Below are 14,954 nucleotides of genomic sequence, written 5' to 3' on the forward strand. Positions count from 1 at the left end.
CACAGACAGAATATTGTATACATAATAAATAAATAAATAAATAAATAAATAAATAAATAAATAAATATTAAAAAATAAATAAAAATAAAAACAATGACAACAACAAAAAGGGAGAACACATTACTGCATCACAGATAGAAATTTTCTTTTACTTGTGATAAATTGCATTGTGTTTCGGAACTGCTAATTCACAGCTGGGTGGGAGGAGCTAGCCATCATAAGCACTGCGTTTAGAAAGGGGTTTTACATACATGTATTTTTTCCTTAACGGGTGGCTTTTTAATTCTGTATTAGTTATTACCATGTGCACATGTGACTGTCAGGGGATAACTGTTGGGCATCGGTTCTCTCCGTCCCCATGCAGGTCCTGCTGACTGAACTGGGCTTGGGAGCAGGTATCTGTACCCACTGAGCCTTCCTGCCAGTTCCTGCACCCTTTTCAAAAGATTTATTAAGCTGGGCGGTGGTGGCGCACTCCTTTAATCCCAGCACTCAGGAGGCAGAGACAGGCGGATCTCTGTGAGTTCGAGGCCAACCTGGTCTACAAGAGCTAGTTCCAGGACAGGAACCAAAAGCTACGGAGAAACCCTGTCTCGAAAGATCCAAAAAGAAAAAAAAAAAAAAGATTTATTATGCGTATATAGCACTGCATGTCCTGTGTATGTGCACCCGAGTGTAGGTGCCTGCAGAGACCAGAGCACCCACTGGACGCCTTATGCTGGAGTGACAGGAAGCCGTGAGGCACCTGATACGGGCGCTGGGAACTGAACGTGGGTCCTCTGGAAGTGCAGCTCACTCTCAGCCATGAGTCATCTCTCTAGCCCTCATTTCCACTTTTAAAATACGTTCTGAGGATACATGTCACACTCACCAGTGAAGGCGTATGGCGTGGAGAAATGCAGAAAGCCCTTCCATGACCAGAAGGATAAAAATAGTCAAAACTGCAAAGAAAGCCATGACAGGCAGCAGCAGCAAGACCCCGTAGGTGGTGTCCACACGCAGGCCCACACGCATCAGCATGGCCCACAGCACATCGGACAGCTCTGCAAAGGAAGCCGTTGAGCAGAGTTCAGTCTGAAAACATCAGCCCTCTCACCACCCTCGGGACAGCAGGAATGACCACCAGTCAGCCTACCCCAGAGCAGAGGACCCGAACCTCCTTGCTTTCTCTGTGAAGAACAACAATCTTAGGGGGCTCCATCGTCCCTTCCTACTGCTAATTCAGCAAGTTCAGGGCCTGGACCCGGACTGAGAGTCCTGTCTGAACCTAGCAAGGTACCTGTTTCAAGTCTGGGTCTGCTGCCAGCAAGCAGCCTCTTCACCCTCACTGTCTTTGGACACAGAGGGCCTCACTCTGTCCCATGTTGGTCAGTACCCTATTGTGACTACCTATCTCTGCCACATGTCCCAGGGCTTTGTCATGGAATACCAATGCAACACAACTTCATGTTTCACTGTCAGTGAAGTAAATTCATTCAGTGACCAGTTACCTCCAGGCTGGAGCAAAGGCGACATGGCTCTAACTACAATTGTCAAGGTAATTGTCAGGTGTGTCTCACACAGAGGCCGAGTCACGCTGGGCTCAGCTGCCCATGAACAAACGTGCATGAGGACTCACTAGGAGTCTGAGCTACAGTTCAGCAGCTGCCACACTCGCTTGAAATAAAGACTCCACTCAGTGAGTAAAGCAATGGCTAGGATACACTCGGACACATGAACCAGAGGAGAGCAGCCGTGCCAGAGATCACCAGGCCCTCAGTTCGCAGAGCCCTTCTGCGCCTAGGCCAGGACTGGGACCTGCGTGATCAGAAGGTGGGTCAAAACAACAAAGAGCCCTGGTCCACCACCACCTGGAGAGCTTACACACTCCACGGAGCTAAGCAACATACGTGCATGCGCCAGGCTGAGGGCCCAAAGCCTCAGGTAGGACGCGGTGTTGGAGATGCAGCCAAGGCAGTACTCAATGGAGTGGATGGTCTGCGTCATCAGGATCTCCCCAAAGTTAAACTGAGGGACAACAGAGAACATTAGACACCATATGACAAACCTGCTCCGCTGTGAGTCCCTGGCCGGCCTCAAGGATAGAGTATGCCGATGCCAGAAAGAGCAGGTCTGAGATTGAGTCCTGCTCTCAGTGGGAGAGGGACTCGCCAGCCCCTCCCCACACGAGCTCCCTGACTCTACTCAAGCTTCAGTCCCCTCTCTACGACCCAAGCACCAGCCTAGAACTGCGACTGCCACAAAAGCCCATGGTAGAGACCTCAGTGACATCTGAACCAGCTCCGAAACTAGCCAGCACTCCCATGGGCATTCCCCAGCTACAGGTGCACAGGGGAAGCTCATGCCTGAGGCTGGGAAGGGAGGGTAGAGGGTGCTGCTCCCATGAGGGGAGAGACTGCAGCACCCTGGCTCTTCCCACTCTGCTTTCTTTGCTCTGTGAACGGACCCAAATGAAACTGCGGTATACAATACGGTATACAACAATAACCAGACAACCACACTAGCGCAGCCAATGACCAGCATCCCCTCTCACATAACCCATCTCAAGCTCACCTCCTCACACGTCACTTCCCGGCAGCCTTCCTCCATGCGGTTGCTCCCCTCTTCTATGTCCTGGCTGCCCAGCAAAGAAACCTCTTCTTCACTGTCCTTCCTTACAAGTGTGTAACCGCTCTAATGATAAAAGAGCAGTGTCAGCCGGGCGGTGGTGGCGCACGCCTTTAATCCCAGCACTCGGGAGGCAGAGGCAGGCGGATCTCTGTGAGTTCGAGACCAGCCTGGTCTACAGAGCGAGTTCCAGGACAGGCTCCAAAGCCACAGAGAAACCCTGTCTCAAAAAACCAAAAAAAAAAAAAAAAAAAAAGAGCAGTGTCAAAGAACAAGGGGCGGGAAGTGGGGAAGTGGAGAATAATAAGTGTTGGCAAGGATCAAGAAACTAGAAGCCTAGAGCATTCCTCCTGGAGTTTATAATGGTCCAGCTGCTAGAGAAGTACAGCAGGTCCTCAAAACGCAAATGCAGACGTGCCCCGTGACCTGACACCTCCACTTCTACACCCAGGAGTGCCCATGGAGAGACTTGAGGGAACACCTGTGTGAACATGTTGTAACAGTATTATTCCCCAGCTGCAGCCCAACAGCAACATCCAGGCTCTAAATGAGGCCAGCTGTGGAGGAATCAGAACCTCGGGACACAGGGAGCGCACTTACCCGGCTCACACCAAAGCAGCTGCGCCCATTGTGCAGCCACAGCAGGAAGAGCGGCTTTCCTAAGAAGAGCACAGGGACCGCCAGCACAGTGAGGGCCAGCAACACTCTCTGGACATGCGCCTGCGGGTGTAGGGGAGAAGGCAGGAAGATGGAAGGGCGGCACCGTGTCACGGGGCGTGGAGTAGATTGTGAGGGCCAGGGGCACAAGACAGATGACTGCTAAGTCCCTGTGACCAAGGGACCCTCTGCACTTCTTCCAGCTCCCAACTTTCAGGACACAGCACTGAAATACTGCTTTGAAAACAGTAAAATGCTTTAGAAAAAAATCTAAATGGAGGTTTTGGTAATGCCTCAGTCTGAACTGAGTTCGAAGCCCGCTGTGGCTGTAGCAGAGGCAGAAGCTCCTGGGGCTCGATCACTGGTCACCCTGGCCTACTCTGACAATTCCAGGTCAGGGATAGACTATCACACATACATGAACATGCACATGCACACACACATACGACAAGAATAACAAAAAAAAAGAGAGGTGCTTGGTGCCTGAGGAATGGCATCCAAATTTGACCTCTCCCTGAAGACACAGGTACCCACACTCACACAAATTCTAAACGGGAGCTCATTTGGGCATCACTCTAAAATATTGGAACCAAACAGAGCTCACGTGGTCCTTGCGAGAAAGGGTGACATGTAAACTGATAAAGCATTCCATTACTTTAAAAAAAATCTAGCTAGAGCAGTTAGGATGCATGCCTTTAATCCTAGCACTCTGGAGGCAGAAGCAGGCAGAACTCTGAATTTGAGGCCAGCCTGGTCTACAGAGCTAGTTCCAGGCCAGCCTGGTCTATACAGAGAAACCCTGTCTTGAAAATCAAAACAAAAAAAAATCTAAATGGAGCCAAACTATAGTTAATAACTTCCTGAAATCACTGCAAAAGGAAAACCAGGAACCCTAGTAGAATCCTCTCACAATCCTGCTTTCGGTGTGGCCTTCCTTATCACAGACTACCCGGAAAAGGCTGAATGCAGGGGCCGCCACTGCCAAGCAGAGGAGGAGCACTTACCTGCCCGGGGTAGAGGCCATGTGTCTCACTGGACGGGAACAGGAACATGTTAATGAACTCGATCAGGATGCTGGGGGCCTCCCTAGAGGTCTCTGCCGAGTACGCCAGCCACTTGTAGATGATCATGAAGATAAGGTAGCCAAAGATGGACAGCATGAACAGGATCTCAGGGACGGACACCAGGTAGATGTTAAACTTCTTCCTAAAGTGCCTGCAAGAGGGCCAATGAGGCCGCTGAAAGGCTGTCGCCAGGGCGCCACAGGCCGCTCCAGGGCTCCATGGGTGCCTGCTGGTTCAAGCCAGAGCTGCAGATCACCCCACAGAAGACAGCGACTACAGAACCACACACACAGATCCCCCCTGCAGAGAGAGCGACTACAGAACCACACACACAGATCCCCCCACAGAAGACATTGACTACAGAACCACACACAAACACATTGCTATTGAGTCTGACTTCAAAATATTAGGGATTTTGCTGGGTTTTTTTTTAAGATTTAATAATATTATTTTAATGAAATCAATTTTTAAAAATTTATTTAAGCCGGGTGGTGGTGGCGCATGCCTTTAATTCCAGCACTTGGAAGGCAGAGGCAGGAGGATCTCTGTGAGTTCGAGACAGCCTGGTCTACAAAAGCTAGTTCCAGGACAGGCTCCAAAACCACAGAGAAACCCTGTCTCAAAAAACCAAAGAAAAAAAAATTTATTTAATTTCTTTATGGTTGTTTTGCCTGAATGTTGTCAGTACACCGTGTACATGCCTGGTGCCCACAGAGGCCAGAAGAGGATATAAGCTTCCTGGAACTAGAGCCATAGCCAGTTGTGATGTGAGCCACCATGTGGACACTGGGGACCAAACCCAGGTCCTCTGAAAGAGCACGAAGTGTTCTTAACCACTGAGTTGTCTCTTCAACCCCCAATTTTAAAAATTATTTTCAAAGCCGGGCGGTGGTGGCGCACACCTTTAATCCCAGCACTCGGGAGGCAGAGGCAGGCGGATCTCTGTGAGATCGAGACCAGCCTGGTCTACAGAGCTAGTTCCAGGACAGGCCCCAAAGCTACAGAGAAACCCTGTCTCGAAAAATGAAAAAAAAAATAAAATAAAATCATACAACAGGAGGGACTGCCAAAAAAAAAGAAAATGAAAGATGAAGAACAGAAAGTTAAAACATGTACTTACAAGTGGTTAAATATTCCCAGAGTGACACCAAAAGTCATGTGAATAACCCCTAAAATAACAGACATTTTCATCTTGAAGGAATTGAGGAAAGTGAGGCGATTTGTGGCCAGGTTCCAAATCTAGGACCAAACCAGACAGAAGCAACGTAAGTCCGTTAGCAGGAGCTAGCGAGCTCCTGAATGACTGGTCACTCTCCCTTACAGCGGAAATAACACCTTCTCTTGGTGCTTCCAACTGACTTTCCAGGCCAGGGCTTCAGTGTCAAAACCAGGGAGCCTGCTGCTCCTGAGCCAAGGCTGGAAGCATTGCTGGATCTAGCCGCAGAGTGGGCTCACCTTCCTCTCCAGATCAAACTATGAAGCAGTTCAGAACCTGTTTGGTGTCCATGAAAGGTCACTTCTACCAGAGGAAAAGACTGGTAGATACGACCATGGCCCCATGGCTTTGCCAACCACTCCTGCACTGCCCTGGCTCCCACTGACTACACTAACAGAGGTACAGCAGCTTCCCAGCAGCCCCTCTCACTCAGGAACATGGGGAAGGAAGCACTCACAGGGTCAATGCCGAAAGGGTAGGGGCCTTGAAAAACTCCAGGGATGTTCGGGTCCAGCTGCAAAGTCCTGCTGTGCCTGATGGTGCTGTCACTGAAAGAGAGGGCAGAGAATGTCGCCACATGCAGAGGAAGGGCCTGAGAAAGGTACACCCTACCTGTCGCTTTTCTGTTCACAGACTACTTACTTCCAAAGCACCATCCTCTTTTGCTCCTCCTGAGAGTGGCTGGAGCTGTACATGGCAGACACGTTCCACCCAGAGCCAAAGAGGTTCACAGACTTGGAGAAGCAATCGTTGTAGATGAGGCCCGTGTACACGGAGAACAGCCCCATCAGCAGCAGGATGTAGCGGCCGTTGAAGAACATTCTCAGGATCTGGAGAGGACACGGTGATGACAGACTCACCCACTGGACAGTGGCTCAGGGGAAGCTCATTCTGGTTTATTCCAGCCACTCCTCTGGGCCTTCCCAGAAAACCCCAACAGCAATGTCTTACCCAGGGGTGACAGGCACTTATACACTCAAAGCTCTTGAGCCAGGTGTGGGGCACACACCTATAATCCCAGAACTCAAAAGGCAGAAACAAGGGAATCACAAGTTCAAGGCCAGCCTTCAATATGTCACAAGTTTAAGGCTAGCCAGGACTACCTAAGACCACCTCAATGACAAAGCACAGCCCTCTTCCAGTACCACAATGTCATGGCTCCCACCGTGCACGGGCTGGCAGGCATGCATTACCTCCTGTGACTGGCTGAGTCTGGGATGATTCTCATTTAACACCAGTAAAAGGGCAAACAGGAACATGACAAAGCCGTGCCCAAAGTCACCAAACATCACAGCAAACAGGAACGGGAAGGTGATGATGGTGAAGAGAGCTGTGGAGACAGAGGGTTGGCAAGTTCTCAGCATGTACACACACACACACACTGTCTCTCTCTCTCAGGACAGGACAGTAAGGGCATTTAAATGCTATACCAGTTGACAAGGTGACAGTAGTGAGCCTGCCTGACAAACACCTATTACATTCCCTTATCAAAAGGGACCAACAGGGCTGGGCATGGTATCACATGCCTATAATCCCAGCTCGCAGAGACAGGAAGATCATCAAGGGTTCAGGGCCAGCCTGGGCTACATTGGGATTGTTACAGGCTAGTCAGAGTTATAGAATCGCAACCAAAGTCAAAGCTGAGCTGACATAAGTGCAGGACCAGCCCTGTCCAGATGCCCACCTGGGTTCACTTCTCGGTAGCTCCCGACACCATAGGCGTCCACGATGTTCTGGAAGCCCTCAGTGAACTTGTTGGTGCGGATCAGAGTGGGTGGTGTCTCTTTCGTAGGGATTGTGTTCATGAACGAGGGGATTGTAGCTCCACTCTCTCTCTTCCACACAGAAAAGAAAAAGAAAAGATGACTGTCCACGAGAGCAGCTACAGATAAGCACATGACTGAGCTGGCCACGCTCTGGCAGGGTGGGGTAGGGCATGTTCACAGAAGTAAGTCGCCAGGCCAGACATCCATGCGGAGCCTAGTGGCATGAGGCCAGAACTTGGAGCTGGGGCCCTTGGAAGGAGAGCAGAATGGAACTAGGGAGTGGGAATGGAATGCTGGGGTAAGGTGGATGGAAACAGAATCAAGTCCAAGGCAGTGGAAGCTGACAAGTGAGCCTGGCCAGCCATGCGGGCCTGGGTGTCAGCATTCAGGAGGTTTTGGCAGGAGAATCTCAAACGGGAGCCCAGCCTAGCAACAGAGCATGACCATGTCTCAAACAGAAAAAATAAAAATAAATAAAAATAAAAGAGAGCAAGATAAAGAAAAAGCCTTGATATCTAGGACTTTATCTCTTAAAAGTGGTCAAGAAAGGGCTGGTGAGATGGCTCAGTGGGTAAAGGTGCTTGCCTACAAGCCTGATGACCTGAGTTCAATCCCCAGGACCTCCACGGGCACAGTGATACCCACATATAGACACAATGCATAATAAAAGGAATTTAAAGTGCTTAGCAAAGAGGAAGTCAGACACAGCTACACTACCTAGTTTTCAAAAAAGAAAATAGGGAAGAAAAAACAAAATTTTATCTTTGTGGCATAATCTTCTCCGTGAGCTTTCAGCTCAGCTCAGTGTAACATTTACACTTGCCCAGAAATGTGCACAGAGGAGAAACTGACCAACACCAGGGGAAAAAGCAACGGTGTGCATGTGAACAGGAAGGTGAGCTGAGAGAATACGGGAAGAAACCCAGCCTCACTCAGCAAGAGCTGGAGTGGGGGGAATCCTTCTGGAAGACCGGCAGGTGCTAAGTTTCAAAGGTCACAGGCTATTCTGCGCAGCAGTGTTTGTACCTGGTGGACTGAACCCAGCTAATAAATCAAGGTGCGTTTCTGCAACAGAGTCTGGCCATAAAAAGAGATTTTATTCAGCAGAAAGAAGAACACTCAATCTGCTGGTTAGAGGGAGCCGATTTCAAGCTGCCACGCCAGCAGCCACCCACCATCCTTTGGACTTTCCAGTGGGACCACAGGCCAAACACAGATCTTTAGAAATTACAAAGAGAAGAGGAGCCGAGCGATGGTGGCGCACGCCTTTAATCCCAGCACTCGGGAGGCAGAGGCAGGCGGATCTCTGTGAGTTCGAGACCAGCCTGGTCTACAGAGCTAGTTCCAGGACAGGCTCCAAAGCCACAGAGAAACCCTGTCTCGAAAAACCAAAAAAAAAAAAAAAAAAGAAAAGGGGTTTCATTTTAAAAGGCAAAATAAAAAGAAAGGCTGCCTAGCCCTAGCCCTATCTGGCCAAATGTTGTTCAGTGACGGAGGCGGGACAGAAGTGTAGTGGTGCCCCTGAGGGAGGGGCAGAAAAGGCTGTGGTCAGCAGGAAGAGCTTCCACAGCTATTTCTTCTCTTGTGGTCTGTACCAGTACATTACTACTCAGAAACACAGCTTAAAATGTTCCCCCACACAATGCCAGAGAGACCAACTCTTTCATTCATTTATTTTTTTCTGTGCATTGTTGTTGCATCTGTGTGAAGGTGTCACACGGGTCCTCTGGAACTGGAGTTGCGGACAGTTGTGAAGCTGCTTTGTGGTTGCTGGGAATTGAACTCATCACCTCTGGAAGAGCAGTCAGTGCTCTTAACCACTGAGCCATCTCTCCAGGGCCAGAGAGCCACTCTTCAAACCCTGTCTGAAAACAGTGTCTGACCAGGCCCTGGCTAGCACTCAGAAACTTTTTCTGTTTTGCTTGAGACAATCTCTCAGGCTGGCCTCAAGCTCTCCATCCTCCTGCCGCAGCCTCCCTAGTCCTGGGGCTCACGAGCCTGAAGTACTGCATCTAGCAATACACCCTGTCCTTGAGTGCTCTGGGTCTGGGGGTGCCAGTGGGACGTGAGCCTTACCGAGCCTTCCTCCAGTGCTCTGCGCAAGCCTGGCAGGTCTGCCTCGGGGCACCAGACCTCCGCTATGAGACACTTGTTGGTGACGTCGACGCTGCACATGTTGAGCATGTGGTAGATGGCCTTCATCTTCCTCACCTGCACCACCCGGCTGCACACTGACTCGGCCGCCTTGCACAGCACCTGCCTCAGGTAATCCTCCGTTTTGTGCAGCACCTGTGGGGCCGAGCAGGGGAAGTTCTTGTCCACCAGCCTGACCTCCAGAGGAGGAGCATTCTGGGTACCTGCTCCCATGGCAGTAACACCAGGAATGGCCAGAGACTGACAGCTCTTCAAGGGGACACACCAGGTGACCTCCTAGAAGAGCCCCAAAGGCACAGTAAGAGCTCGGACATTCTATCACTGGCAGAAGGGTGACCTGACTGACCCAAACAGCCCTTTGACTCTCGCCTACACTCAGGATGGCCCAGCCCTGGAAGCTACCAACTCCCATTTCCCTTCTGTTTCCATGTGTGAAAATCTGATCCTGATATAGCTATCCAGACTCCTCAGCACCATCAAGAGAAAGTCAAATAAAACAAGCAGGTGGGACGATGCCCAGCATTCAAGCTTGTCTTCCATGGTCAAAGGACAATCCAGTAGACCAAAGAGACACAAAGGCTTGTTTAAGTCCCTTCACCACTCCTGGCTTTGTAACCGCAAAACAGACACCCCAATGTCAGGAATACATGGTGACCACCCACAACCGGCTACCAGGCCTCTCACATGCTCCCAACCCCGGCTTACTCACAGTGTAAAGGTCTTGGATCCGAGTATTGAGCCCTTCCTGAATCTCCCTGCGCTCCTCAGCCGTGTTTGGATACGGGTAGACGTGGCAGTGGTAACTAAGGACAGAATTCACCAGGATCCGCTCAATCCAGGCACATAGCCTCCAGCACCAGGCAGGGCCGCCCTCTGACGGCAAAGCCACAGCCGTCCACTATGGGGAGGCCTTGCAAGCAGGCTGTTATGGTAAATGAATGCCCTCAGATCAACCCACCTGCCTTCCTGAAAAGCACCAGTACCCTGAGGTTAAGAACCACCAAGAAAGATAAACAGTGGTGGTGCACACCTTTAGTCCCAGCACTCAGGGCACAGAGGCAGGCGGATCTCTGAGTTCGAGGTCAGCCTGGGTTACGGAGCAAATTCTAGAAAAACCAGAACTATACAGAGAAATCCTGTCTCCTTTCTTGAAGAAGAAAAACAAAACAAAAAAACCACCTAACAGGCAGAAAGCACACCTTAGAAGACATGCCAGAATGGTTGTACAGTCTGTAATCCAGCACTCAGGAGACAGAGACAGGAGGATCATAAGTCTGAGTTGGCTATTGTTTCAGGGTTGATACTGTTTAAGCTGAGCCATGGGGCTGAGGCCTGACCTGTCCTACAGGCAGCATGGCCTCAGACACCCAGAAAACGCCAGAAGCACACTGCCTTAAAACCACAGTTGCCCTACTCTGCCTGCTGAGAGATGCCTTTCTCTCCGCAGGAGCCACCAGCCCTCTCCCAAGAGTAGCCTGGTAAAGGCAACAAAGGGGCTTCACTAAGCTGGTGCGGCTTTCCCAGTCACGCTAAAACGTGTCTGCTGCAAGAACACAAGCTGGGGCTGGAGAGAGGGCTCAGAGGTTAAGGGCACCGGCTGTTCTTCCAGAGGTCCTGGGTTCAGTTCGCAGGACCCACACTGTGGCTCACAACTGTCTGTAGCTTCGCCTCCAGAGGATCTGACACCTACACTCTCCCCAGGTGATCACAGACTGAGTCAGGCTGACAGTCTGCCCAAGCAGCATGCACCTGGCAAGTCCTCAGTGCAGTGAATAAGCAGAAGAATCGGAGGCCCACTGCAGCTCAGGGTAGAGGCCTGTTGCAGCTCAGGGTAGAGGGCCTGCTGCAGCTCAGGGCAGAGGCCTGTTGCAGCTCAGGGTAGAGGGCCTGCTGCAGCTCAGCGCAGAGGGCCCGCTGCAGCTCAAGGCAGAGAGCCCGCTTGGCCTGAGAGCGCCTATTCCTTTCCCAGCGCTGGAAAAGAGGAAAAGACAACTTTCCTCACCAATCACAGATCTTCTTAACCTTGTGGCCGATCTGCTCGCCCCAGAAGGATATCAGGAACACGTGCCACTTGATGACCTCACCCTACAAGACACACAGGACAGTGAGTCTGCCCTCAGCCTCCAGACCAAGTCCACCATCGGGGCAGACGGTGCAGCGGCTCTGACTGCAGCAAACCCATGACTGCAACAGGACTGCATCACCCACTCACCAGTAACCCCAAGCAGCATGCACACACGCCGGCTCACAGGCATCTGTGAGCCACACACTCCAGTAAGCGGGTGAGCACACAAGGCCGAGGTCTGCCTCCCCCCAGGTCAACTTTTATATTGTAACCAAGCGCCCTCCTCCATTACAGCCACAACGGCCTTGTATGTGCTTTTTGTTGGTGATGGTGCTATTTAAGATGTCCACCAAGGGACATATACACCCAGAATCCAGTCAAGCAGCCTTCTGGAAATCTGTGTGGACCAGCCTCACTCACCAACAGCTAAGAGTACAGTTCCCCAAAGTCAACAATGCACAGGAAACAAGAAGTCAAAGAGAAACACAAAGTGAAGACTGGTGTGGCTCGCTGATGAAAAGTGACGAAGAGGGCTGGAGAGATGGCTCAGAGGTTAAGAGCATTGCCTGCTCTTCCAAAGGTCCTGAGTTCAATTCCCAGCAACCACATGGTGGCTCACAACCATCTGTAATGGGGTCTGGTGCCCTCTTCTGGCCTGCAGACATACACACAGACAGAATATTTTTAAAATAACAAAAAAAAAAAAATAAAAAAAAAAAAAAAAAAGAAAAGTGACGAAGAGATTTCGGAGGAGCAAACCCACGCTGCCCCAGGAACAGAGAAGCACCATAACATTTGCTAATTGAGTATTTACATAATTTGTGACTTCAAACAACATAATTCTGTGAATAATGAAGACCAGCCATCAATACAATAGTCAATGAAACAGAATTCTCTGAAGCTGAGCTGGGAAATGCAGAACTCACCTCTTGTGAACCAGGGCCAGGCTCAGCCCCCAGCACTGGGAACAGAGCTAGCCCAAGGTGCTCTGCCTGTTTGCCAGTCACTGTTGAGCTGCCAACGCTAACAGCAGTAAGCCAAGGGAGCTATGGTCAGCCTGGCAACATGGCGGAGGACCCTACAGAAAAAAACAGGCTGGAGGGGCAGTGAGGCAGGGTGTGTGTGGCCATCTATGAGAAATGGGAGGTCTGGAGAGATGGCTCAGAGGTTAAGAGCACTGCCTGTTCTTCCAGAGATCCTGGGTTCAATTCCCAGCAACCACATGGTGGCTCACAACCATCTGTAATGAGATCTGATGCCTTCTGGCATGCAGGCATACATGTAGATAGAACACTGCATACATAGTAAATTAATAAATTTAAATAAAAAACAGGCGGGAAAAGAAGGTCCCAGGAAAGATGACTGTCATGAAGGGGAGGGAGAGCTACATGGACCTGGGAAAGACTGGCGCAAAAGGAAAAGTACACAGAGAAGCACACTGGAGAGGGGTGGCCAGCTGAACACGGCCAGACAGGGCGCAGAAGAACAGAGCACTTGGGGACAGACAGGGCTTTCTGCTGTGTAAACAGGAAGCCATGGGAAGATTCTAAGAAGAGTGAGAAGCCCTGGTAGGGCTAGCTCGACCAGGCTGAGAGGAGTCCAGGGGGAGGCGGGGCACAGGGGGAGGCGGGGCAGGTGCAAGAGTGACGGTGGGGGCTGCTGCCACCTAGAGGCAAGAAAAGTACAGCCAAAATCCCAACCAGAATGGCTGAGCAAGGGAACCAGCATGAACCAGACTCCCTGTTTCTGAGTCCAGTCTCTGAGTCTGGGAATAGAGTGAAGTAGGGGAGAAGGCGGGTGTCCTGAGGCTTCTGCCCTGAACCTTAGACATGGAGTTGCTATTTTCTGAGGTGAGGTCTGGAAGCCCAGACTTAGGAGAATTGTAGGGCTAGTGTGCACACAGGCTGGAACAGGGCTCTGTCTGTGACAGGCACTCACCGTCTCGGGGTCCTCCAGGGACTCGTCCAGCTCTGCATAGGTCACAATGGTGTACCCTTTGCAGGCCCGCCACAGCATTCTTTCAAATGCTTCCACTTTGCCTTGCTGAATCAGGCCAGACACGAATCTGCGAGACAGTGAGGGGCCAGGCTTCAGGACTGAGAGATCTCCGCCTCCGCCAGCCAAGGCTGCTCTAAGAGTCATCAAGCGGCAAGATGCTCACGTGCTAGACAAAGCATTGCTAAAGCTGCCTTTTCCATGGACAGCTGAGCCGCTAGTGAGGGGAAAGTCTTGGAATTTCAAGACCAAAGCAGATATCCAGCTGCTCTGCTCTTCACACCGAAGACCCTGGACACGCCAGTGTGAAAGATGACAATAAGCCCAAGCACTGGCAAGGTGAGGAGATGGGGCAGAACCCACCACAGCCAGGACTGCCTGCCCAAAGGGCTGCTCCTTAAAGAAGCAGAGATCTGGAGGGGAAGGAGCCTCGCAGCCACTTGCTTACATTAGCTGCGGGTCTGGACACGGGAGATGCTGTCCTCAGAACACACAGCCACAGCACAGAACTCAGCCAGGAGTTTGGCATAAGTTCATATCACTTCCGAAAATTAAATTAAAAAAATTTAAGTCCTCATTCTAAGAATAAAATCCCCATTCTAAGAATAAAAACTGAGCTTGGGCTAACAAGACTCCAGTTACCTGTGAATGTGAGAAATCTCTCTAAAGGAACATATCTTCATATCAAACTTCTCTGATGCCCAAATACGGAACACAGGAATATGAGATCATTTTTTAAAAAGCCGTAGCTGGGGATGTAATTCAGTACCAGAGAGCTTGCCTAGACAGTGCCAGGCTCTGGGTCTCATCTCCAGAGCCACAAAGGAGGACAAGAGGGCTGGCAAGATTGCATAGTAAGAGAGGGTACTTGCAGTCATGCCCACCCCACGTGGCAGAAAGAGAGCCAGCTCCGGAAAGCTGCCCTGACTTCCACGTGCATACCATGACATGCATGTACCAATCCCAAACATACACGCTAGGTAAATGTTAAAAAAGAAAAAAAACACACAACAGGAGATAACTCAGTAGTTAAGAGCACTGGCTCCTGAAGAGGACCTGGGTTTAATTCCCAGCACCCCCGAGGTGGCTCGTGACGGGCTATAACTTCAGTTCCAGGGGATCTGATGCCCTCTTCTGGCCTCTGTGAGCCTCAGGAACATTCATAGTATCCAGGCATACAAACAAGCAAAAGCAACCATATGCATAAACTTTTTTAAAATTAAAAAAAGAAAATCATAAATTTAAAAAATAAAGTAAAATTTTTAAAAAAATAACGAGTTTAAAAAGAATTAAGTAAAATTTGCCAAGTGATGATGATGCATGCCTTTAATCATAGCACTCAGAAAACAGAGGCAGGTGAAGCACTAGACTACAAAGTGAGTTCCAAGACATCCAGGACTGTTTCACAGAGAAACCCCGTCTCCAAAAAA

General features: G+C 50.3%; 1 protein-coding gene across 1 annotated transcript in view; it reads right to left on the reverse strand.

Annotated features, from left to right (window-relative positions):
- Atp6v0a2 (ATPase H+ transporting V0 subunit a2) overlaps positions 1-14,954 on the reverse strand; it is a 28,164-nt gene that overhangs the window by 1,971 nt on the left and 11,239 nt on the right. Inside the window, exons 6-19 of the mRNA XM_005344368.3 lie at positions 13,468-13,594; positions 11,467-11,549; positions 10,174-10,267; positions 9,387-9,599; positions 7,229-7,379; positions 6,738-6,874; positions 6,187-6,374; positions 6,002-6,092; positions 5,449-5,567; positions 4,269-4,479; positions 3,208-3,327; positions 2,554-2,673; positions 1,890-2,007; positions 872-1,043 (exon numbers count right to left, since the gene is read on the reverse strand). Of these exons, the coding sequence (XP_005344425.1) occupies positions 872-1,043; positions 1,890-2,007; positions 2,554-2,673; positions 3,208-3,327; positions 4,269-4,479; positions 5,449-5,567; positions 6,002-6,092; positions 6,187-6,374; positions 6,738-6,874; positions 7,229-7,379; positions 9,387-9,599; positions 10,174-10,267; positions 11,467-11,549; positions 13,468-13,594 (1,944 nt within the window). The remainder of the gene's footprint in view (positions 1-871; positions 1,044-1,889; positions 2,008-2,553; positions 2,674-3,207; positions 3,328-4,268; positions 4,480-5,448; positions 5,568-6,001; positions 6,093-6,186; positions 6,375-6,737; positions 6,875-7,228; positions 7,380-9,386; positions 9,600-10,173; positions 10,268-11,466; positions 11,550-13,467; positions 13,595-14,954) is intronic.

Source organism: Microtus ochrogaster, chromosome 2, assembly GCF_000317375.1.
Source record: "Microtus ochrogaster isolate Prairie Vole_2 chromosome 2, MicOch1.0, whole genome shotgun sequence".
In the NCBI taxonomy this organism is placed as follows: Eukaryota; Metazoa; Chordata; class Mammalia; order Rodentia; family Cricetidae; genus Microtus; species Microtus ochrogaster.